Source organism: Leopardus geoffroyi, chromosome C2, assembly GCF_018350155.1.
Source record: "Leopardus geoffroyi isolate Oge1 chromosome C2, O.geoffroyi_Oge1_pat1.0, whole genome shotgun sequence".
In the NCBI taxonomy this organism is placed as follows: Eukaryota; Metazoa; Chordata; class Mammalia; order Carnivora; family Felidae; genus Leopardus; species Leopardus geoffroyi.
The window spans coordinates 128,685,962-128,711,200 of record NC_059333.1 but is presented as its reverse complement, the minus strand read 5'-3'; the positions used below and the strand labels follow the sequence as shown (position 1 = coordinate 128,711,200).

General features: G+C 54.2%; 1 protein-coding gene across 4 annotated transcripts; it reads right to left on the bottom strand.

Annotated features, from left to right (window-relative positions):
• Nucleotides 1–5,748: 5,748 nt before the first annotated feature.
• AMOTL2 (angiomotin like 2) lies at nucleotides 5,749–23,694 on the bottom strand. Of its 4 annotated transcripts, none has more exons than XM_045503586.1 (10): nucleotides 23,639–23,694; nucleotides 20,230–21,015; nucleotides 17,206–17,512; nucleotides 16,054–16,198; nucleotides 15,568–15,660; nucleotides 11,384–11,679; nucleotides 10,302–10,609; nucleotides 9,304–9,521; nucleotides 8,568–8,741; nucleotides 5,749–7,563 (listed from the first exon to the last, which is right to left on the bottom strand). In XM_045503586.1, the coding sequence occupies exons 2-10, from the start codon at nucleotides 20,961–20,963 to the stop codon at nucleotides 7,505–7,507; spliced, it is 2,334 nt and encodes a 777-aa protein (XP_045359542.1). In that variant the 5' UTR covers nucleotides 20,964–21,015; nucleotides 23,639–23,694; the 3' UTR covers nucleotides 5,749–7,504. The 4 variants fall into 4 exon arrangements, with proteins under 4 accessions (XP_045359542.1, XP_045359544.1, XP_045359540.1 ...); XM_045503588.1 differs by having other exon boundaries at nucleotides 8,568–8,738; XM_045503584.1 differs by lacking the exon at nucleotides 23,639–23,694 and adding an exon at nucleotides 22,968–23,073.
• Nucleotides 23,695–25,239: the final 1,545 nt, after the last annotated feature.

The following is a 25,239-nucleotide window of genomic DNA, read 5'->3' as shown; positions in this document are numbered from 1 at the left end:
ATCTGTATAATCAAAAAGGTCAGTTACATCTTCTCATCTGCTCCCTGACAAGCAAGCAGAGCCACAGACTAACGTCTGCTCAGTCAGCAATTCTCCCCTCTCCTCCCCCTCATGGGCCTGGGGAACATAAAGGAATTTGGGAGGGGTGGCTGCCAGGAGGAAGTGATGCTCAAGCTGGATTTTGATGGATGAGTTTTAAGTTAAACAGACCAAGAGAGGAGATGAGAGATGAGATAGCCTTTCCAGAGAAAAGGGGTGTCATGGGCAAAAGCCTGGAGGTAAGGCAGACAACAGTGCACACAGAGCCATTTTTCCACCATTTGCATGGCTGGGTGCACACAAGATGGTGATGGAATCAGTGCCAGAAAAGTAGACAGGAGCCGGTTCTTGTCCAGAATATTCTTCTAGCCAACACTTATGAGCACCCCTGTGCTTGGTTCACATGGGGTATAAAGATAAAACAGATGGTAGGAACATAAAGTTGTTTGGACACACAATTTGCTTTAACCACCACCATACTGCTGTGTCTGCTGCAGTGCTGTGAACATGGTGGGCACTCAATAAACATCTCTGACAGCAAAGAATGGATGAATGAGTGAATGAATGAATGAAGCCATGGCACCTACTTATAGAGAAAGAGGATGGAGTAAAGAGGAGTCAGTCTTGGAGCGGCTGGGTGGCTCAGTCAGTTAAGTGTCTGACTTCGGGTCAGGTCACGATCTTGCTGTTTTTGAGTTCAAGCCCAGTGTCAGGCTCTGTGCTAACAGCCCAGAGCCTGGAGCCTGCTTCCGATTCTGTGTCTCCCTCTTCTCTCTGCCCCTCCCCCACTCACACTCTGTCTCACTCTGTCTAAAAAAATAAATAAACATTAAAAAAACTAAAAAAAAAAAAAAAAAAAAAAAAGGAGGAGTCAGTCTTGCTGAGGCAGAGAACCCAAACCTTAGAGACAAGACTCTGGGAAGGAGGGCTGTTTTTCCTTCATGTTCAATGAAATAAACTTGCTGTAGTTTTCAAGGCAAACCTCAGCTGTGGCTTGTGCAGTTAGTCATTCTCTGGTTGAGATTTTGGCATTTTTGCCACTGACGCAACATGCTGAGATGATTTCCACAGCGCATTTTGTTGAGCAAGTAAGGGCTGCAGAGGAGAGACTGGGCAGGGCCTCCTGGAGCTAGAGAAGAAGCCAAATTAATGCAAGAAGAGGCAAACCTGCGTAGGGTGGTGTCCACGTAGTTGCCCAACCACCTGGAATGTGGCCCCAGGTAGGAACCTTTGGATTTGCAAGAGGCATTTATCTGAGGACAGTTTGTGACATTTGGCAGGTCAGCATCGAAAGCTGGCAGGCCCTCAGAATAGGGAATGTGTAGAAAATGTCAGGGCCACCATTGAGTGGCATGGCTCCCCAGGCACCCAGAGAGCTGACTGACAGGTGTCTCCACCCTGCCAAACTCTGGCTAGGGGCTGGAGATTGTGTGGCTGGTGAGGGCAGGGTACAGAAATGGGCCAGCCACAGCTCTGGCCCTTGGCAAGATGATTAGCCCTATTATCCAGCCTCTGTGGTGATACCTCCCTGCCGGACTCCAGGCCACCTTGTGTGGGCACTGCTGCCCCTGGGAACAGGGTTAGGTTAAGGTGGGTGCCTAGAAGCACCAGTCCATCTGTCCCAGGTGGGGAAAAACTGCAGCTTCATTGATCTCTGGCCCCGAGCCTCATCAGTGAGAGACAAGGTTGAGTCGGTCATGGGTGCCTTGCAGAGAATTTTTCCTTGGGGGAGACATAATGCCCGTGCCTGGATGCAGATGTACTTTGAAATCAATGGAGCTTAAGTCTTGAGATGCTTGCTTGAAAAAGCCCCTTCCATGACACTGGACCTAATTTTGCATTTGCCAGTTTGCATGCATCTTCTTAAAAAGGGTTCCCAAATCACATAAGGTTCAGGTCTCACAAAACTGAACCCATCCTTGCTAGTGCTCCTTGCCTCTGGAAAATATTGAGTAGCCAGTGAGTGTCTGAGGGGTCAGGACTCACAGGCCTCACAGGCCTCCTTCCCACGTTTCTGGCCAGGACCTCCAGCCTGGCAGCCGGGGGGTAAGATGGTGGAGGGCTCTAGTGCAGAGCAGACGGTGTCCTCTCTGTGGCCCAGAGGGCTGAGCTGGAGCTGCTGAGCTGGGCCAGGTGGAAGCAGATTGTCAGCTATAGAAAGGTCAAAGTGTCATCCTGAGAAATAGGAGACGACAAGTGTGAGTGTGCCAGATCAAATAGCACTTCTAATTCTGTCCATATGGCCCACTGGTGGGGCATTTGCTGACGATCCATGTTTGACTGCTGGCTTAAAATGAATGCTGTGATATAAAATACCACAGAATTGTACACTTTAAAAGGGTGGATTTTAGGGGCGCCTGGGTGGCTCAGTCGGTTGAACGTCTGACTCTTTAAAAAAATTTTTTGTAATGTTTATTTATTTGGAGCGCCTGGGTGGCTCAGTCAGTTAAGTATCTGACTTTGGCTCAGGTCATGATCTTGGGGTTCATGAGTTCAGGCCCTGCATCAGGCAAGCTTGTTGAGCCCTGCTTCGGACTCCTTGTTTGGGATTCTCTCCCTCTCCCTCTCTCTGTGCCTCATGGGGTTCTCTCTTTCTCTCCCTCTCTCTCTGCTCCTTGCTCACTTGCACCCTCTCTCTCTCTCAAAAAAAAGTTTATTTATTTTTGAGGGAGAGAGAAAGAGAGAGAGAGAGAGGAGAGAGAGAATCCCAAGCAGGCTCTATGCTGTCATCACAGAGCCTGACTTGGTGCTCAAACCCACAAACTGTGAGATAATGACCTGATTCAAAATCAAGAGTCAGACACTTAACCTACTGAGCCACCCAAGTGCCCTCAGAGTCTGACTCTTGATTTCAACTTAGGTCATGATCTTTTGGTTCATGGGATTGAGCCCTGTGTTGGGTTCTGTGCTGACAGCTTGGAGCCTGCTTAGGATTTTCTCTCTCCCTCTCTCTCAGCTCCTCCCCTGCTCGAGTGCATGTGCGCTCTCTCTCTCTCTCTCTCATAATAAATAAACTTAAAAAAATAATAAAAAAATAAAGAGGTGGATTTTATGATATGTGAATTGTATCTCAAAAGAAAGAAAGAAAGAAAGAAAGAAAAGAAAGAAAGAAAGAAAGAAAGAAAGAAAGAAAGAAAGAAAGAAAGAAAGAAAGAAAGAAAGAAAGACAAAGAAGGATCTGGGGAGCCTGGTGCCCCTCGTTGCCATGGTGCTTTTCTTTGATGTTGGATCCAGGCATGGTGGATGTGTCAAGGCACTACTTGGTGCCAAGGTTTCTGGGCTGCCTCCCGAGGTGTCAGTCACACACAGCAAGGGCTGTTCAGGGACTTCGGCTGTGTCCTGGCTGCATCCTTGCTGAATACAAAACAAAATGGTGGCGCTGCAAACAAGTTTCCTGACCAGCTGGGGTCCCTGCGGGCAGTGGACTGGCTTCCTCCATTTCTGGGTGACTGGGCCCCAATTTACTGCCCCTATCTTGGCACGTTTTGCCAAGCCCTCTGAGCCTGACACATGCCTGGGGCCAGGGGAAGAGTTAACGATTAACCAGGAGCTAAGAGATGGCTGAGACAGGTGGCCTTCCAGCCCTCAAGGGCAGGCAGAATGGGGCCCATCTGAGCCACACCCTCAGCCCTGTTAGTGGAGGCACTGAGTAGGGGCAGGGCAGGCAGAGCAGAGGAACTTTCTCTGTCCTTCGAAGAGGAACCTGGCTTCCAAAAGTCCTGGCAAAGCCCCCTGTGGGACCCAGGCCCCCTCAGTGCAGGTGTCTGGGCACATGGGCAAACACTCCTGTCCCCAAGGGTCTGCCCAACCCCAGCACAGCCTGCAGCTCCACCAGTTCCAGAACTTTGTTAGGCTGAATTCAAAGTGCACTGAGAAGCTTACTCAACCCTTTTTCTGAGAGGAAATGTCTCCCTAGACCCACTGGTGAGCCTGTGGCTAGAGGACCCCATTGCCCTGCAAGGGCACAAGCCAAAATATATTGGTGCCCTTCACATCTTTTTCTGTAACACATACTCAGGCACACATGTGCACAGACACATACACAAATACACATGCATGCACATATGCTGGGCATGAGGGATGGTTTCTTCATCCCTCCTGGTCTGTGTCAAGAAAATATTAAAATGACTCTTCCCAGACTAGCTCCCACAAAAGGCACAGGTGCTTTGAGAGTCCCTGGCCAAAGTTGCTGGGGATGGCATGGCACTCTTGTCAGGGGTTATTGACCTCAGGTCTGGGGTGCCCTCACAGAGCTATTTTGGGGTCAGGTGGAGGTGAACAGGAATTTTTTCAAGGGTATTCTTTGGAATGCCCTTACCAATGGCACCGCCATTTTGTTTGGACACCACATCTTAGCAAATGTAGCTGTGGGCTGATGCGGTTGAGGGAAGAATTGTGGGAATAGGAGCTCTGTGGCCTGCATCCTCAGAGAGGAACCTATCCACACAGCAAACCCTAAGCCGGGGCCTGGTAGGAGGAAGACAGGCATTGATGCTGCCCAGGTGGTGGGAGGCAGGCTGGAGAGCACTGTGGTGGGTATGTGGCCACAGGGTGGGGACGGTTACATAGGCATTATGTTGGGTGGGGGATCCTTCATGGAGCGCTCCCCCCTGCTGGGGCCCATCAGAGTTGGGGATGCAAAGTTGCTGGGAACAGTCCTTGGATATTCCCAATCCTTCCACTTGTTTGGCTCCCTTTCTTGTAGGCAGGCAGGCTGACTCAGGAAGACATGTTCTCTAGGATACTACTGGGTTACTCAATATGGCTGCTGAGTCCCTACACCTGCCCTGAAAATACTTCACCCACAGCCATGGCGGCTAACTGTTCTCTTCAAGTGTCCACAACCTGTATGGTTGCCTGCTGCCTCGTGGTCAGCCTGACTGCTCCTCACATCCTGATTGGGGACCTGTTATGCTGACTGGCCCATGGAGACGGGCACTTTGTTTCTGATATAACATCTGAGACTGAAGATGGTTTTCTATTTTACGGATTCAGTAATAAGCTTTCTTGGGCACAGGGAAAGGGTGGTGATACCACACTAAGGGAGGGAGGCAGGGCCCCAGAATGTGCCACACACACAAACACCCTCTGCTTGTGTCCAGGCAGAGGGCAAGCATGGCTCCTGGTCTCTTGGATGGTTCTGGGACTCCTTGTGCTGGGTGGAGCTGGCAGAAGGATTAAGCCACCTTTGGATACCCAATCCTATTGTGGAGTAACCACAGCATGTGGCTCAACAAAACTAGCTAGGACAAAGCTACCCATGGGGAGGCTGCCCATCTACCAGACCCTCCCAGCCTGAAGCATTCTCTGTACAAGTGGAAAGGAAACCAACCATGTCCTCATTCCAACTCTCTCCTTAAAGCAGCCTCACAAAATTCCCAGGACTTGTCATGGATCCTTGACGAGATACTAGGGATCATCCTAGCCTTGCAAAAAAAGGATGGACCTGCCTTGTCCACTGATATCCCAGTCTGAAAATGCAAACTACCCATCACTCCTTGTGTTCGAGAAACAACAACAAGCTTGAGCTGCCATTTGTGGACATGGTCAAATATTTAAGAACCAAGACCCTCAGGAATATGGGGAGGGGGAGTAGCAGTGGGGGTTCTGTTCAGTGCCAAGAGTTCATGGGTGGCCCACCAAATCCTCAACCCTTTCCTTTCCCTTTTTCCGTCCCGATGTAGCCTCTCACTTGGGCTAAGACACCACTTTTAATTATTATTATTTTTTTTTATTAAAATACTGTTATACCCAGTGGAATGCAGCAGCAATCCTGGTACAGGGTGGCATAACAAAACAGCCATGTTTACATTTTAAATATTTACGATAACTTAAACATACAGACACACATCATGGTCTTTGGCAGAAAATGTTCACAGCACAAAAAATACTTTAAAAGAAATACCAAATATTAATCCAAAATATATTAAGTTGTTTTTTTTTCTTTCACAATATTTTTTTGCCTTTTTTTCTCTTTTTTTCTTTTTGCTTTGTAAACAATGCACATGAACCAAATGTATTTTTCAGCTTTAAAGAAGGGTAGGGGGATGTAAAAAAATATGCAATTGTCCAGCAAATGCAAATGTTTAAAAAGGAAACTTGAGGAATCATGGGAATGAAAGGACACATACCGAACCTAAAAACAGTAAAGGAAAAAAACAGAGATTCAAGGAGAACTAAAAACAGTCAAGACAAACTACTAAAACCCACCAATGAGTCCTGGGGCTGAGCTAGGGGACTCTGTAAGACCAGAAGTCAAAGTCACTGCTGCTGGCAGGCTGTTATGTGGATGCTTTGCTCTAATTCCAAAGCATTGGCCCTGCTTTTCAGGGCACTGCTCACCGGTAGCTTGAGGAGCCAGCCTCACGACTGCCATTTTGTGACGGGGGCTCCATTCAGAAGACGATGTGAGTCGCATCTTGTAGCTCACTGACTAGTTTTCACCAGCATACTCCCACTCGCAATCCCTCCAGGTGGGAACAAAGACTGATGAGAACAAGGCAACTTCTCCAGTTTCCATCAAGAGAATTAGAGCTGGGAAGGCCCCCACGGCTCATTTCATCTGGCTCAGGGTTCATAACCAAAATGACAGGACGTCCCAGGGACAGGAGCTGTGGAGCCATTTCAAGAGGCTGGTGACAGGGGTCCATGGGCATTTAAAACAGGGCTTAAGGTGGAAGAAAAGACAGCAATATCATGTGGATCAACCAGTATCAAAATCCATGGGCCAAGAACTTGAGAAGGGGAGAGAGCTGGGAGGCTGGTTGGCAATTACAGGAACCGTGGCAGCAGGGAACAGGGGAACAGAGAGGGGACAGATCTGAAGCGGCACACTTCAATCTTCTGTTCCACAAGAAAGGGGAATATATACAATCTGCACAGCTTATCCCAGTCCACTTAAACGGCCCCTCCCCACTCTGAGTGAGGGGGCAAGGCTGTAGCTTCTGCAGGATTAACACCCTCAATAGTCCCCAAAAGATGCCAAGTCTCCGTGATTTCAAGGAGGCAATGAGGAGCTGAGGAGCAGATGAGGTTGGCAGGGACCACAGTCAGCAACAGGGGAATAGCAGAGCTGACCTATTACTGGTGTCCAGGGGCAACCAGCCCCTCACACCAAGATATCCCCTCCCTCCCTGCCTGAGTGCCAACTGGGGGTCCAGAGAGGGCTCAGCTCCCTTCTGGGCTTCCAGTTGCTACCCCAACAGTAAGCCTGGGAATCCTCATTCTGCGTGGGCCCAGGAGGGATGTGGGGCTGAGAAGCAGGGTCTTCTGGGTGCAGGTGCTCTCACAGCTCCCCTCACCCCTACAGTATCCTTCCTAAGCCCTGGGCACCAGACGGTCAATGGGAATGAGTGCCTGGTTGGGGAAAGTGGGGCAGCAGCAGTTGGAGGGGCTGCTGGAATGGCTGACAGCGGCAGAGGGCAGGAGACAGGGAATGGTTCGGAGTCCCCAAGCACGACCTCCTTCAGATCAGTATCTCCACCATGTCCGACAAGTCCTGGACTCTGGATGTAGCGACAGAGTCTGGAGAGAGACAAGAGCACAGGCAAACGCCAGCGAGCGTTACAAGATTGTTCTTTTAAATCCTGACCCATTTTTAAAATTATTTATTTCTTTATTCATTCGTTCATTCATTTTAATTTAATTTTATTTATTTTCAGACAGAGCCAGGGAGGGGCAAATAGAGAAGGAGACACAGTATCCCAAGCAGGCTCCACTGTTAGCACAGAGCCCGATGTGGGGCTCAAACTCACAAACCGTAAGATCATGATCTGAGCTGAAACCAAGTCAGATGCTTAACCGACTGAGCCATCCAGGCACCACTAAATCCTCGCCCATTTTTAAGATAGGATCTTTCTTCACCAACTTTCCCCCCCTCAACTGCCCAGGTGCTTCTAACTTGGCCAACCAAGCACAAGACTCAGCCCCCACCCCCCACACCAGCTCTCCATCCAGACTATCAGTGTCCAATGACATTTGTTTCTAACTTTAAACTGCCTGGAGGCTCGGAGGGAGGGGGGCCCAGGGAAGGAGGCTGCAGCATTCTTTTTGTGCCTGTGGTTTTCTGAGATGGCAAGGCACAGGCAAGCATGCAAGGGCTAATGTGAAAGGGAAGCAAAAAATTGAAAAGGCATCTTCTCAAATGTCTCTGTCTTGGACTCTTTTAAATAAACTCTTCTACCCTGAGATTATTGTCAGGTAACTCGCCAAGCTCCATGACCTTAGATATTTAGATTGGTAATGAAATATGTAAGGAAGACTACGAAAGAGGAAGCAAAGTGCCCCCCACACAGGCGCTTTCTTTCTGAACTCAGGATCTGTCTGTGATCAGGGTTTTTCAGTTCCTCTATTCACACATCCAACCAGCCCTCACATTCACCCTGCCGGCCTATCATTGTGCACTGCTCCCTCTGCAGAGCAGGCCACGAGCCCGAGGGGTCTGGAAAAAAAGGGCCTCGTGCTCCAGTTCACACCCCAGTGCGCCCTCAGCCCTGCCTGGCACAGAAGCCCAGGGAAGAGGGACTTACCCAGTGAGGCTGTCCTCTGGCCACCGCTGTACCCCAGGAGGCTGTCGGGCTCCAGGCAAGCGGCAGCACTGTCTGGGGGACCATCGGTCTGGGTACTCCCATCTCTGCTCCCGTGTTTGGCATGGGCAGGGAGGGGAGCTGCGGCTACTGGCTCCTCCTCAGGGGCCCTGTCTGCTGGAGAGGAAGGAGGTTGAGAGTTACTGCCTTGCCCATGAGTTGTAGCCCCATGAAGAACACCTGAAGTGTTCTGGGGGCGCGAGGTGGTATGGGTTGCTCTTGATTTGTAAGAACTTCGATTAAGATTAAATGCTCCCGTTTCCAAATGGGGTAACTATCGGTTGCATTGGTTTCCAAACATTTTAAGTAGCAGAACCCTTCTTTGCAGATGAAATCTTAGAAGCATCAGGGACTCTTGAATTTCTGTGGCATCTGCTCAGATGAAGAAGTGGAAGAGCTGGTCTGGAAGGTACATCTGCACAGGAAGCCCTATTTTTGCTTAGATGGCAAGTGGCCAGGATCCACAGTGATGGAATTTATGGGGATGGGGACTACAGCATGCCTCTTCACACCAGCAGGATAGCTGTGGCCATAGCTGTGGTTACTGGAGCCAGACGGTAAGCTGGCTCCCCTGGGCAAGGGGTCAGGAAACCCTGGCTCCTCTGAGCCTCAGTTCTGGGAGCAAAGGCCTGAAAGCAACCTACTCTTCTACCTGTGCTCCCCACCTGCTTCGTCTCACCTGTAGCCAGCCGGGCAGGGGCATCCACTTGCCGCTCACTAGAAGAGAGACCTTGCCAGGCCTGGTTCCCTGCTGCTGCAGCCACGAAGACAGATGGCACGGACTTGGCGGGCCTCAGGGAGCCCTGGGTAGCCTTTCCAGGGTCTTTCCTGGAGCGCTGCTGAAGGACCTTGATCACTGCATCCTTCTCCAGGATCTGGGCATGGAGCACCTTCAACCTGAGGGGTGAGAGGCCATGTTCACATGGTCAGACCTACAGATCCAGCGGCCTCCACCTCATAAAAGTTGGACAAAAAGCCCTCCCCACTGAGGAGCCAGGATGTATTCTCTTGTCCCTGTAATAGGGACCAGGGGTGGGGGGTGGGGTTTAGAAATGCCATCACAGTTCTGAAATCTGAAGCCCTGAAAACCTCCAGCACATGAGACACTGGGCCCTTCCTATGCCAGCAAAGGCAGGTCAAGCGGTGGGTTGGATTCATCTGATGATAGCAATGGCACAATCCCTCTCCCGTGGGGCAATACCCCAGAGCTGCTGACCATCAAATGGGCTCAGTTGATGTGCTTGTGCTTTTGAGCCAGACATAGGTTGAACAGAAATCTTGTAGGGCCTCTGAGATCTTTTTTGGAGAGAAAATACTAGCTTTCCCCAAGGCAGGGACCCAGTCCACATTCCTTCTGGGGTGGTACATGGTGCGGATTCACTTGGAAAGTCTTATTCTCTGATTTCCTGGGGGAGGGGGGAGCAGATATAGGCCAGGGCCTTCGATGGCATCGAGTACCTCCATAGCCAAGGTCTCCCGGGCAGACCAAGGAGTCTCTCTGGGAGAGAACATGTGTGTGATGCCTGGTGAGCCAAACACACAGGAATCAGCCCAGAAGCATGAGAGACTGCTGAGCCTCATTCATGGGGAGAGGAGTGTTTATCAGGGATTAAGGGCATGGCAGGGGTTGGACAGGGCCACCCCCACCCCCACCCCCAGTGGCCTGCAAGACCCAACCTGCTTTCCATCTCCTGATGCCTGTGGCCGCCGGTGAGCAGGCCCTCGTTGAAGCTGCTGCTGGGCGAAGGCTGGGGGGAGTGTCGGATGAGAGTGGTGTCACGCTGGGCGGCAGCTGTGGCAGCCGCGTCCATGGCAAACTGCCTCATGGCGCGCTCCTCCAAATACTTCTGCTCCCACTTGGTCATATCAGCCTCCAGTGCCAGGATCTGCTCCTCTTTCTCCCGCAGTTGCTCCGACAGCCGCCGGGCGCTGAGCTCCGGGGACCCACCACTGCCATTGCCACCTGTGGGGGTGCCTGCCTGTCTCTGCGGAGAAGGGAGCACTGTGGTCAAGGGCAGAGGCTGGGGCGTGGCAGCCACTGGTCCTCGCCCACAGGAGGACTCTCACCTATGCACGGGTTTGTTCTGCCCTTCCCGGCACACCCACCCCGGCACCCTGCAGCCACCAAAGATGAAGCAGGTGCTACGATTCCCCACACCCCTGTGGCCAAGGGTATAGGAAAGATCAGGCCTGCCTTGCATAGGGGACCACGGAAAGTATCCTCCAAACTGGAAACGGATACTCTTAATAATTACACTGCGACAACTGGCGTAAATTAGGACCCACCTGGGCAGTCCTGGACATTTGGTCACCCTACCTCTGTGTGAAGGGTAAGGTTGGGAGTGGAGACAGAACTCTATCTGGTTTGTAAACACCAGGGTTAGTAACACAGCCCAAAGCGAGCATAAAGACTCAGGATCTGGGTCACCATCTGCCCTCTTCATCTTGGGGAGACCTGTAAGAGCCGGCTAGTCTTCCACATCAAGGCTCCTGAGCTACTTTCTCTAGAGACCAAGGATGCCAACCCCTGCTGCTGTGGAGCACAGAAGCCCAGGTCTTGAGGCCCCAAGACCAGCACCTGGCCAAGAGGTAAAGCCTCTGCTAAGGTGGCTGGCAGGAGCTGGGGCAAGGAACACAGATCACCCCCGCTTTCCAAGGAGGCCTCCACCTGGATCTCAGCAGGGGCTCCTGGGCCTTAAAGAACCGGCCTCCTCAGATACTGCCCTCCCTCTGCCGCCACCACAGGTCTCTAAGCTCACCTGCTGCGCACGCAGGGCCTTGAGTTCCTGCTCTAGGCGCGTCCGCAGACGTAGCTCCAGCAGCTCCCGCTTCTCACAGGCCGCCTGCAGCTGCCCCAGGGCCTGCTGCAGCCGCTCCACCTTCTCCACGTAGGCCTGCTTCTTGCGCAGCTCCTCCTCGGCTCGTGCGGCCCGGCCCTGCGCGTTGCTCAGAGCCTGCTCCAGCAGCTCTGCGCGCCGCCGCTGGTCCTCGATGGCACCGCGCAGCAGGGCCATCTCCCGCTCCAGCTTCTCCTGCTCCTGCTGCTGCTCATAGCCTGCAGGGAGGTGTGGGGCTCAGTCTGTGATGGCAACCGCCCTAGCTCGTCCCACTGGGCGCCTACCACATGCTGGGCCTCAACGACCCTAGGAGTTAGGTACCAGTATTTCCATTACCATTTTATGCAGGAGGAACAGGTTAAGTCACAAATAAATGACAGCACTGGACCAGGGCCCTTGCAGTAATAACTGGGCTGTGCTGCCTCTCTACTGGGATATGGGCAGCCCCAAACACTGTCCACTTGTGCCAGGTGTCACCATTTCCAAACCACATTCACAATTTTGCACAATGATGCTAGAGACTGGCCAGATAGGAAGTGTGATGCCTATTTCCAGATGAGAAGGCTCAGGTGGACTGTGACATGGCCATCATTCAAGTGAAAGAATGAAGGAACAGGGAAGAGAAGAAGCATCACTGGTTGCACCATGAGCCACGCACTTACTTACACATCTTTGTATAATAGCCTTTGATAATGGTCCCTCGAGGTAGGATGTGTGACCCCCAACATATTGGGGAAGAAACACAGGTGAATGGTGCTGCTAAGGCGGGGACCCAAGTCAACCTGGCCTCCAAAGGACCAGGCTGCTCTGGCTGTGGTGGGGTGCCCCTCATATCCGCAGGCCTCCCAGAGTGAGCTCCAGGACACATTCTGCGGACCCAGGGCTCCCCAGAATAGTGCTGCATTTCCTTCCCTGGTCTGGGGGACCACTGAGAGGGTAGGTGACCAGGCTTATAAAGAAATGCAACCTTTGTGGCACAATAAAAATGACTATGGTCCAAAGATTTGTGGCTGAAGTCCTAGCTAAGCTGACTTTTAAATCATCTTTGTTCCTTCCCCAAGAGAACTCTGCTCAGAGACCCACACCGCATTGCAGGGCCAAGCAAGGCCCAAACCAGACCACGCAGTCTTCCAGCTGATACTCTAGGCTTAAGTCTACCTTCCATGCACCTGCCCGTTGGGAGTCCAGGCTAGCCCCCCAGAGAGTGTGTGGGCTGCCTGCCTTACTGGAGAGTAGAAGGGGGTGGGCTCCAGGGCCTGCCTGATGAACTCAAAGGCACTGTCCCTAGAGCAGCACTGTCACAGTACAGTGGAATTTTCTGCTGTAATAAACCTGTTCTATACTGTGCTGACCTGTAGAGTCATCACTAGATACTCATGGCTATTGAGCACTTGAAGTGTGGGGAAGGAACTGAAATTCTTCTTTTAATTCAATCTGAATTAATTCTAATCTTTGGGCCACATGTGGCTAAATACCTATCACAACGGACAATACAGGTTCTGGAGTAGAAGAGTTAAGGCTGGGGACCTGGGTAGGCAGAGGGAGGATTCATTTACTCAGGGCCCTGAAGCAGGAGAAGGGCATAGTCAACCCAGGTCAGCTCTGACTCACTCCGGATTTTTGAAGGCTAGGCCCAGGCTGGCCTCACTCTTTGGTGTGGAGAAAAAAGATGAGGAAACTCAATAATACTGAAGTGGAGGCATCCACAGTGGGTTGACTGTTGACTTGGCATCTCATGAGTGTGGTGGAGGGGCTGGCAGAGAGAGGAGACTGGGGATTTGGGCCTAGAAACAATGACCCCCTCTGCATGTGTTCACAGAGCCTACAGCTCACAGAGCTTATGGGCAGCAGCCTCTCATCCCAGTCTGACCATGGCTGCCCCATCTTAGAACCCCAGAACCCGAGTCTCCAGCAAGAAGCAAATGTCTAACAGGGACAGAGCTCGGAAAGTGAGGCCTCAGGACTCAAAGCCAGATCCCCAGGGAGACACAGACCAGAGCAGCCAGATCTGTCTGTATGAAAAGCGGGTGGCATTGGTGACAATAATCACGCTTTCCTCCTAGTTGTTGACTGACCCCAGAAAAAAAGGTCAACTAGAGACATTTTCCCTGGAGTTTTGTGTTTTCTCCATAGGTATCAAGGAACAAGGAAAAGCTGCTTGGCTTTCCTCAGCCCTTGGGGTGGAGTGGGGGGACCTAGTCTTCTGTTTCTGGCAGCTTCCTGCTGCCTTGCACAACCTCTAAGGCCCTGGCAGGGGCTGAAGAGGCCTCAGCCTTGGCCATCCTCAGCCACCAGGATGAAACTGTTTGGGGAGGAGAGCCCCTGGGCCTGGGTGGAAGAGGAGCCGGGAGAATGGGAGGGTGCCAAGGGCGCGCAGGAAGGCAGAGCGAGCTGCGCGGTGGTGGTGGTGCGAGGTGGGGGGGGGGGGGGGGGGTGAGTTGCGCCTTCAGCCCGGGAGAAAGCTTCGGGCTTGGCCCCCACCGGCTCAGGCCTTCTCCCTTTGTCCCAGAGGGAGCGGCGGCGGGGGGCGGGCCCAGAGCGGAACAGCCCGGCTCTGGAATGCCAGGCATCCAGGTCACCCGCGGCTGCGAGATTAATGGCTCCAGCGAGGAGCCAAGAACAGCCTGGCGCTTGCTCTCTGGGGAGCGGAAACGCCCCCAGGCCGGCCTCCCCGCCTCCCCCCGCCCCTCTTCTGCCGGCTCCCAGAAATCTGCCTTGCTACTTCCTTTCTGTGGCGCCGCGCCCCCAAAGACTGCCCTCATGCAGGAGGCCCCCATTCTGCCAACAGCCAGCAACCCCTCCGCCCAAGCTCCCAAGGGCTACACGAAGGGCTGCTCCTTTCCCGCCCTCCCCCAGCATCATCACCTCCATTGCCACCTCAATCTGCTCAGTACAGCCTATCCTACTTCCTGCCCACCCCCACCCCCCAATCCGGTCAGTGTCGTGTTCTCCCATTCGCTGTCCAGGGCAGCCCCGGCCAGGGCTCTGAGCCCTCCTTGAGGAGGGAGGTGCTGCCAGCCAGAGCTCAGTCCTCAAGCCATTTCTCCATTTCTGGACACCCCCTACTATCCAGGCCATTCACACACACAGTAGGCTTCCTCAAAGCCACCCTCACCTGGGACACCAGCCACCCCCATTCCATTTCTCTGCAAATGCACAACAGCACAATAGGAACTTTGGATTGCTAGAGCTTCTTCCAGGTGTTCAGGGCTTCCTTTGTCTCTCTCACTCCAGGCACCTCCACCTGAGCCGTTCCCGTGCCATTCCCAGAGCCTCTCTCTCAGGCCAGTGGAGACTTCTCAGTCACTAATCTCCAGGGCCACGGACACCCTTGTTCCCTTGAATCTGTGGTTAGAAGGCCCTGCTCCTTTCTCAAGCTCAACCCCTCTCTCTTGACTTTCCTGCCGCTGTACCTTCCAGGGCCTGCTCCCACCCTCTGCCAGATACATGATAGGTGCTTAGCATGGTTCTCCTAAGGAACAAATAAATCACTGATTGAATAGGCTAGTCAATGGTGAACTCATCCACTCTCTTCAAGAAGCCTTCCACCACCCATTAGAGTAGCTTCCCAAACCCCTTCCTTAGACTGCACCTGTTGGTTAAGCTCGAGGAACCCATTTTTGGTCATCTGCAGGTACCTCCACTTGGACACCTTGTTATGGCCCAGTTGTATCATGCACCCCAGCTTCTCACATTCCAACCAGGCACCCCCAACCTTTCTGCTGTCTGGAACTTCCTGGGGAAACTCACATTCCTTCTCTCTCTTCTTACTTGCCTCCAGGGCGATCTGCCTCCCCCACTGCTCCCTACACCTTCAATCCTGCAGGATACTGTACTGTACTGACACAGCACCACAGCTCAGCAAATCACTGCACCCCAGCTGTCCCTCTTGTATCCACTGATCTCTCCAATAAATATGGAACCAGATCTTATTATTTGGAGGCCACCCCTCCCAGCCAGTCCAGTCCAGTACTGGGTGCATAGTAATCCTATGCTCAAAGCATTGCTTTCATAAGCAGGAGGGCCAATCCTCCCTGTCCACAGTCACTGCTGTGGTCTCGCCACCCACACATCTGTCCAGGCATCTGCATGTGACCCCTACTCACTTTGAGCAAGCAGCTTGGCCACCATGTCCTGACTGCCTGCCTGGGCCTCCTGTGTCTTGGTCACCAGGCGGCGGTTTGCAGATTCCAATCTCTCTGTTTCAAATGAAGGAAAAAACATTTTCAGGAAAGATGTTTGAGTATCAGGTGAAACTACCTGCCCGGGTGTCCCTTGGGGTCCTGTCTGTGGGGCTGCGCTGTCCAAACCGGGGATGGGCTGATAGGGAAGCCCCCAGGCGTGCTGAGGGCCTAATGAGGAGAGAGCACTGAGCCACATAGATGGGGGCCCCACAAGAGGCTCCAAGGCATAGAAGAGAGACAAGCATCCTTCTGTCCAGGTGGCCCCCTATGAGTTGCAGCCTGTTTCCCTCCAAGCCAATTTACACTTATTTTTGCAGACAGCAGAGATTCTGAATGTCTCCCTGGAACAGAGGGATCAAGCCCTCCAGAGACGCTCCCCACCCCCTCTACCTGGGTGACCTCCCTCACCTCTGAGATCCCTGTTGAAGTCCTGCAGCCTCCTCATTTCACTGTCCATTTTGTTCCGCATGGTCTTCTCCAGGGCCTCCCGCTTGGAAGAGGCTCTGGTCAGGCTCTCGTGGGCCTCAGAGAGCCGCTGGATTTCACTTTCCAGCTGCAAGAAAGAGGCAGACAGAAGAGCTGAAGGAAGGGGAGAGATCCCTGCAAGTAGGTAGCAATCAAGGTCCCCTCCACAGGCCCAGGCTGCTCTGCTACTCTCCATCAAGAAGGGTGAGAGAGGAGAGAATAAAAAGCAACAGCAAAAATTCCAGGTGGCTATAGTGGGATGGTCAGAAGCTCGTGGCCTCCAGATATGAATCAGACTACTAGAACCAGCAAGCGAGGGTCCCATCAATTGTGCCAAGGTCCAGATGCTGAGTGAACCCAGGGCCAGGTATTCTGGAAGTGGCTGCCTCAAGTGACTTAACACAGCTTTCCTGCACCCAACATCCAGAAAGATGCATTTTACTTTTGTCCAGTTCCTACTGAGAATCTGAGCACAGTGGACCAGGAGGGGGCACAAAAAGACTCCAGCCATGTCCCGGGGTTTGAGCTAGCTCGGACACCACAGGACAGTCACAGGAGGCCTGAGGCCACCTGTCAAAGCTGAATGCACAGCTGGTAAACCTTCACTGAGGAACAGGGCACCAGACCCCAGCCTGAACTTCCTCTGCCTGGGAGTATTTCCTCCTCTAGCCATCACCATCCACTGCAGAGGGCCAGCCTACCCCCACTGCCCCTCCCACTTGGCTGCTGGCAGGTTCTGCACGTGCTCCGAGCTGGCCTGTGATTCTAATAAGTAGCTCGTTTTTTCCAAAAGGAGGGGCTTTCTTTTTGGCCAGGGCCAGCCTAGAACAGACTTACTGTTGTGTGGGGGACACAAAGGGCTCTCTGTGGGAGGTGTCCGCAGGAGGGGGTGTGTGCAGGGGAAGGGTGTGCAGGGAGCTGGTGAATGGGCTCTTTCTAATCACTACTGGCCAGCAACTGCTCACACTCCAGGCCTGCTCTGCCAGCCTTGCGGCTGCTCCCCAGCTGTCTAGAGTTGGCGAGGGAGGGCATACGAAGCATGAGGGGGTGGGTGCCAGCTCCCCCTCGCCCCTCTGAGGCCCCAGCAAGGCCTACCTTCTCAATGCGGCCAGCCTTCTCTGCTGAGCTCTCCAGCTCCCTCTGCAGCCTCTCGTTGTCCCTCTGCAGCCTGGCATTCTCCCTCAGCACAGTCTCCATCTGGGCCAGGTGGGCGCTGCCTGAGGTGGCTGAGGACGCCTGGCTGCTTGCTGGCCCCTCCACTTCAGGTGGACTGAGGGAGCCTAGGGTGCCATGGCTGAGAGCAGCTGGATGTGGTGGCAGGGGGTGCTCCTGGGCCGGCTGTAGGTACTGGTACTGCTGTTGTTGCTGGAGGAACACAGGGGGCACCTGGGCCTGCAGGATCCTGGGGAACAGAAGAGACAGTGTTCAGAGACTGTATAGACCCCCATGGTTCCCACCGCTGAGCAACCCTGAGCGGGCCCAGCCCTCCTGGCATAATGGAGGAGGCCTTTTCCACAGTGTCTACCTAAGACCCTCAAGGGCCAAGGGAATGGGGCTAGAGGGGGTTAACATCAGGATGCTTATTTCATGCCCAGCCTTACTGTGGCCAAGGCCCTGGGGATCAGCCTGAGTAGTCCTGGTCCTTGTAAGCAACCAGTACTTAAATAAGGCATCTTAAATAAGGCACACTTGACCTTTCTAATCCATACAAGGTTCTTTTTGGGTCTGGAGGCCACGTCAATCATGACTTGAGCACACAGTCTTCCAGGCCCCTGGGCCACTTGGTGGCTGAGCCTCAGCAGCTACCCCTCTGTCTGTTATAAGCCTCTTACACTAGCACCTGCCAGTGTAGCACATCCACGTTTTCTCCCTCCTATTTTGGGTCCCATCACCCTTCACAGAAACATTTTTAGAATACTGTGGCTAAGGGCAGAGTGGTGAGATAGATGTCAGGGTAAGAGTCTGAGCTCCAAAGTCTGACAAAACAGGCATTCAAATCCCCAGGGTGCCAGCATGCTTCTATTAAATCATGAGGGTGAGGATCTCCAGCCTCACGGGGCTCACCAGGCAACACAAAGCCTGGCAAGTGCTGGGCCTACAGCACATGATCCACAATGGTGGCGCATCCTCTACCTCTCCTACTGACAACTGCAGCCTATTGTCTTCGTAGAGTAAATGTGACCCACGCGCTAGATGGGGCCACCTCTGGACTACCGCAATACCCTGAGTTTAGGGACAATGTTCTACTGGCCTCTAGCAATGGTGCAGCATTCTCCTCAGAACCCCGTGGAGGTGGGGGTGGAAGCTGGTCACAGAGACTTGCTGGGGCCTTGTGACTCCAGGTATAAAAGAACAGACTTCCTCAGTTACACCAGGAATTTTCCAGGCCCGAGAAGCTACATGAGAGCTGAATTCCACTTCTGGGTCCATCCCCTCAGCACTCATGCCCTTCCTCCCCGGCTCCCCTTAGGACCCTAGGCTGAAAGAGAAGTCCCTGCCCCTAGTTCCCAACGATTAAGCCTTCTCTGATCAGCTGAAACGAAAGGACGGGTAGATCTGCTTCTCTTACTGCCTAAGCTAGAGCTCCTAGTGAGAGCTGAGCAGAGGGTCTCCACTGGAATGTCCAAACTCTCCCTGCACTGCTAAATGTGGCATTCTCAGGGTTGCTTCACAAACTTTCTTCCCCCTGCACTGGGCTAGGCAGACACAACTGGCATTCTTTGAGGATGACTTAGCTCTGAGGAAGAATAGTCTCCTTTCCCTTCACACTTGCTCTCCGGCCCCCCCTCCTTGTGTTGCCCCTCCCCCTCCCTCCCTTTTTTGTTCTCCTGCGGTCTACTTCCTTTCCACGATATTATCTTTTCCTGACAGGGCTCAATAAGGCTGCTCCAAAACTAGAAACCCACGACTCAGCTTCCGAAACTCTCCCTGACCAAGCCCTGAGAAAGGAGATAAGATGGGGACGCGAGAGGTGGAGGCTGGAGAAAACCCATAGGGTTCCGTCCTCTACTTCCCCCATACCAATACCATGGCGTCACTCATTTCTCGAGAGCAAGGAAAGGCATCTATCCCAGGAAAAGACCAAGCGGTGGGAAAGTGGGTGACTAAATGAAGACTCAGCAAGAATGAAGAGAACAAGACTTCGACCTTGAGGCTCCAGAGGAAAGGAGTCTGCAGATTCAGGGGTTTCCTGGACCACCATCGGCGGGGGAGATGCAGAGTGTGTGACACGAATGGTGTGTGTCAGCTTCTCAGAAGGTGCTGGGCCAAGTCAGAAGCCTGGGGCAGAGCCTCATTTCTAGGAACCAGTATTTCTGCAAGCTGGGCTTTCTGCCTCCTCCTGGTCTCCTGCTTCCATTCTTGCCCCTTAGAATCCATTCCCTACATGCAGCCTGAGGGGCCTTCTTAAAGAAATAAGCCAAATCACATCCTCTAAAGGCTTCAGAATCAAGTTCTACATCCCCCAGCAGCCCTTTCCAAGGCTCCACAGAAAGGGGCTTGCCCGGACCCCATGTCCTCTCCTGCTACAGGCTCCAGCCACCTGGAGCATGTGGGAAAACATGAAAGGAAATGAATGGTAGTGACAGGGCAGCTCCTGCCCTGGTGTAGGACACAGAGAGGTCTTTAAGGAGGCCATCTGGTCCTTCCTGCCTCCAGTTAGGAATGCCCTCCATTAATCACAGAAAGCAAACTGTCCACTTGGTCTTACGAGTCTCCAGAGAAGGAGGTCCCACTTTCTTGCCACTTAGCTTGGAAACAGTTTGGCGATGATTCCCAACCCTTGTCTTTAGCAAGTTCTTTTGAAAACCTAACTTTTAACCCCCTGCTGTAACTTGTACCCTCTGGGAACCTTAGTTATTTGACCGCTACAGCTAATTACACAATGGTATCCATCTCCGAATTAAAGCAAAAGATGCCACTAAGTTCTCATGTGACCTTGGCTAAGTCCTACTTTCCTCCAGGCATCAGCCCCTCCTTGGAAAGGAGGCAGGTATCAACAGCCTTCCTCTGGGGCTGGCCAGCCCGGACACAAGGTGCTGCTGTCTGGAGGCTCTCAGCCCTGGGGAGAACTACACTGGAAGAAGGTCAAGAGCTTGAAAGAGCAGGGTGGGCAGTTACCTGACTTCAGCATGCTGGAAGTGCGGGCTCCCGCGGGTGCGGTACCGTGGGTCGGTGACAGCAGTGGCAGTCTCATGAGCCAGCACAACGTGTGGGTACTGAGGCGGAGGTCCACGGGGCTCTGGGCCCTCGGCAGGAGGGCCTCTGGGTGGGGGCCCCTGCTGATTGCGGGCCAGCTGTGGGAAGCTGTGGGAGGAGCTCATGTGGCTGGGGGCCCGGGCACCGTTCCTCTCCAGGGACAGCTGCAGGAGCCGTTCACTCAGGGAGCGCACGTGCCCATGCCTCAGCTCCCGCAGCGCCTCATCCTGGCTCCGATTGCCTCCGGAGGCCCCTCGGGGATCCCGGTCCCCTACGTGTGGCCGGGGCCCTGCCTGCTGGGCCGCATAGTACTGCGAATGGGCTTTAGCTTCTTCATAGGTGGGTAGCTCCTCACCCTTGCTGGGCTGTGCGCACAGCCGGTAGAGGGTGTTCTCTGCCAGGTGGGTCTCACCGCCCTGGTGCTCCTGGCCCTGGGGCTCCTGCCTTGTGGCCTGCTGTAGCACCTGAGTGTCCTCGGGTGCCAAGAGCTCCACGGAGGCCTGGGGGCTCCCTGTGCTCCCAGCCCCAGCCCCACCCCGCAGGGCCTGCTGTTGGATGGCCAGCAGTGTGCGTGTCTCAGTCAGGTTGCCATAGCGCAGCTGCTCCTGGATGAGGCGGTGCAGGACTGTCCCCGAGGAGTCTTCCAGAGTCCTCATGCTTCCTTGGCTTGCACACCCCTGCCCGAACAGTGGCCGGTGGCACCTGGCCCTAGGGCACCCAAGAGAAGAGAAAGAAGAGCAATCAGTGGGAGTACCTGGGAGAGGAACAGGAGGACTTTCCATTACACTCTGGTCCAAAGCAGAATGGCAAAGAGCAAGGCTATGGAGGGTCACGCAAGGCTGGGTTCAACTGCCAATGCTGCTGCCTACTGATTAAGGCAAGTTGCCTAACCTCTGAGCCTCCGTTTCTCCATCAGAAAAATGTAAGGAATAATGCCTGCTCATGGAGTTGAAAATTAAATGAGGCAATGGCTGCTGAGCTCCTGGTGCACTGTGAATCCTTAGCAAAGGGTTGCCATACCATCATATTCACACTTAGTATGGAGGCATAGCTGCATCTTTACTATGTCTAAAGAAAAAGACACAGTAACCTAGTGGGTAATCAATCACCCAGGAACCCCAGCCTCCTGCAGTCTGCTTCCCATTGAAAAGGCTGATGAGAGACTCCAGAGCAGGGGTAGTTCAGCCATAACCACTGAGCAGGCCAGTCTAGGGATGGACAGAGGCCCAGTTTATTGCCAGGTGGTAAAGAACGAGTCCAGCCTAGTAAAAGCCTTGGGCAAACTGCCCCTAGCTCCCTCTAGAATGCTGCATGCCTAAGCCCTAGTCTTAGCAGTTAACTCACCACCCTTTACCATGCTGAGCCCTCCCTGTCATGGGATGACCTCGGCAGTTACTCTGCAAGGTGAACAGGAGAAAGGAAAAAATGCTGGTTTGCTGAATATGGGATGAAAGAAGAGAAGCTACAGTAGGACCATGGTTTTGTGAACTGAGGCAAAAAGGTGCCACTCATCCAGGTGTGCGGGTAAGTCACACAGTCTGTGTGCTGACAGCAACCGCATGGATGCTCCAGGAAAAAGAAAGGGTAGCACCCTGTCTTTGATTTTATGACCGTCCCCCTTACACACAGACACACGCACTTGCTACATCGGAAAAGACCTCAACGGTCCTATGCCACATAGGGGATGGGCACTCAGCATTTTGATACCAGTAACACCCATTTGAGCCAATTGGAGACGTAAGCGAGCAAGGGAGAGGCTCTTGGTTGCAGGGACCTGGGGCTGGGGCCTGGAAGCCTCAAGTGCAGGGAGATCCTATCTCCTGAGGAAGGTATTCTCTTCTGATCTTGGGCTCTCAGTGGCTCATGTCCTGGAAGACCGCCCACCTCACCTGGCTTCCTTCCCACAGCCTCCTCCAACACAAACCTCCAAACTAGACTCAGGGAAAACCAAACAACCACATCTCCATAGGTCCTCGTGTATGGGGGGAGGGGAGCAGGCAGAACGTGGCCCCGCCTCCGCCACAGAACTAGCCCCAGTGCCCTGCTGCTATTTGGGCTTGGTCGGTTGGCAGAGCAGCCATTCCCAATCCGCTCCTTCCTCCTGGCTGCCCAGAAATGAGGAGAGGGAGTGGAGTCTAGAAGGCATCTCTGTACCCATCCTTCTTGGCACCCCACCATGCGGCCCCTTCTCCCTACACACAGGAGGCTGGAGATGCAAGACTCCAGAGTTACCACAGGCAAAACAAACTGGAATCAATTCGCCCCAAGGTTTCATCTGCGGGGCATTTCCTAAAGTAATCAGTCTGGGCTGAAACCTGCTGAGAAAGACCGGGGAATGCAGAGCTCTCTGGACAGATTCCTGGTCTCCTCTCCGCCAACGGTGTGCCTGGGAGCAGGGAACACCTCCGCGGCCTCTCATCCGAATCTGTCCCCGTCAGACGCCTCAGATGCACATCCCTTCAGCTGAGGCCTTACTAAAATCTGCGACCACGACCCGGGCCGTGCACCTTTGCTGCACCAGCGCTCCTGGTTCTCTGAACCCCCACCCCCTTCCTAAGTAAGCACGTAACTCCGGCTCTCGCCGGGGCTCACGCTCGCCTAAGGAACCCAAGCGACGGTCCCTAAGTCAGATTGTACCCCAGCCAGGGATCCCGCCCTACCCAGACTCCAAGCCGACCACGAACACCTGGAGGCCGCCGGTGCACCTAGAGCGGGCAGGGGCGGGTAGCCGGAGGCCCACGGAGTTCTTTAAGCGTCGCGGGTCCGCCTCCCTCCCAGCCTCCCGAGCCCTCTTTGTTTTCCAAATGCTCCAACGCTGACGTCACCGGGCTGGACGGCCGGCTGCATTCTTTCTAAGTGAGAGCCAGTCAGTGGCTCCAGAGAGGATTTTCCAAGGAAGACAAAGAGGAATTCTTGGACTAGTTGGGGGCAAAGCCACCTGTAATCCCCACCTAACCAACCAGATCAGCCCCAGGGCCCTGCAACTTGAACTCTAAGCGGCGTCTCCTGCCCTTTTCTGCGCCGCTCTCTCCAACCCACGGCCCAAAACACATGACACCGCTCTCCCCAGAAGCTGCCCCCTCCCCCAGCCCCAGGGGACACCGCGCCAGCTACAGCCCCCCACCCAGGCGCACTGCGGAGCGCCCTCAGCGAGGAGTGGTCCCGGGTCGCCCCCGCGGCTTCCTGGAAAGGGCGCACTGCATCCCGAGGACGCTTAGAGCGCCGGGCTCCCGCTCCCAGAAAAGAGCGGGCTGCGCCGGGGCTCTGGCTTCGGCTGGACGCGTCTCTCCCGACCCGAGCGCTCCCCGAAGCGCCGAGCGGCCTTCCTTACCGCTGCGGCCCCCGGGTGCTTGGCGCAGTCAGACCCGACGACCCGGCCCAGCTCCGCTCAGCTCAGCTCGGCGGCGGAGGTGTGCACTAGGCGGTGGCGCCGACGCTCTGGCCGCTCGGGCCCCAGCGCGCAGCCCCAGGGTCGGCCCGCGCCGGAGGCGGCTGCTATGCCAGGAATGTGAGAGTTTCAGGTTCCCCCTCGGGATCAAAGCGAACCACAAATAACCTCTCAGCGCGCCGCCCTCCTCCGCCCTCCGCCTCCTCCGGCTCCCTCCTCCCGGCCCCCGCCTTCCTCCCGGGAGGCGGCGCTGCGGGCCAGGCGCCCGGCCCCAGAGCTCCGTTCCCGCGCGGCCCAGGGCCCTCCAGGACGCACTGCGCCTCTCACCACGCCACAGCCACGCTTTGCCTTCAGGGCTGCGGGAGAAAAATTAATCCCCTCGGCCATTACCGCCCCCCAAATGCGTCCGGCCTTCCACTCACTCCGGCCTTCCACTCACTCCTTCTTCCCTGTCGGCGGGACAACGCCGGGAGATGGACAATCGTGTGTCGCTGAGGGGTTCTGGGTGTTGCTGCAGGAGAGAGCTGGGGGGTGATGCGCGCGCGCGCGTGCGTGTGTCTGTATGTGTGTATTCAAGGGAAGGAAGACCGCATAGGTGTCCACACCTGCCTGTCTCGGATCCTGCCAGCCCCTCCTCCCCCGGCGAAGAGAAGACTGCTTCCCCTGGAGCCTCTTCCCTAACCCCCCACTGCTTTCACCGCCAGCGGCAACCTTTGAATTGCCCTGTTATTGTTTACAAACACCTTCGCCAGCTCTTTTAGGGCCTGTCTCCACAGGAAGTGTGAATCTGAGTTGAAAATCTTCTGGTTAATTTGATCCACCTAACCAACTGAATCACCCGCCGCCAGGCGCTCTGTCCAACTCTTCCGGAAAAAAGGTAGTAATCAGCACCCCTAAATTTACGCAGTGCGCGCGGTGTGCCACCACCCGCTTTTCGCCTCGTCATCCCGGTCAGCCCTCCCAATCATCCTCCCGGGGAGTTCTGTTATCATCCCTGTGTCATAAGTGAGGAAACCAAGGCTCAGGGAGGTTAATTAGCTTGCCCCAGGGTCACAGAGAGCGTGAGTGATGAAGCCAGGCAACCTCTGGGCTGCTCAGTTTTTCTTTCTCAAAACCCTTCCGTTGCCACCGGAACCCGGACTCCCTAGAGGTCCAAGACAGACTCTGGGAGCCCTCCTCTCTCCATCTGCTCTGTTTCAGTCTCAGCTTCATTCCCTCCTATACCCCTGTCAGTCAGGGCCTTCCCTGGTGTCCACCCATCTTGGTCCTGCTATTCTTGACCTGGATGAAGTTCTTTCCTCTGCCCCTAGGACGCTCCCTCCCCCACTTTTCCTCTAGGCTGGTCCATCTGTGCTGGCCTACACCTCTTCTTCAGACACACCCTACCCACCTGTCCTTACCCTCTCCCCAGCTGCCTTTCTCCTCTACTCCCACAGTTCTGTGTGCCACTCCTGAGCCCTGACCACACTGGGCCTCCCAACATCTGTGGGGGACTCAGGACCCTATCCCCTGGGAGAGTGAAGGCTGAGTCCTACCCCCAGTAA

What these genes read in the sequence shown, in the direction of transcription:
- AMOTL2 (XM_045503586.1), bottom strand. Translation starts at nt 20,963, where the DNA reads ATGAGGACTCTGGAAGACTCCTCGGGGACAGTCCTGCACCGCCTCATC. An exon ending in AGGCCCTGCGTGCGCAGCAG is followed by an intron (nt 10,610 to 11,383) that starts GTGAGCTTAGAG and finishes CCTTCTCCGCAG; the next exon opens with AGACAGGCAGGCACCCCCAC. An exon ending in CCCTGCCCGGCTGGCTACAG is followed by an intron (nt 8,742 to 9,303) that starts GTGAGACGAAGC and finishes CTTCCTCTCCAG; the next exon opens with CAGACAGGGCCCCTGAGGAG.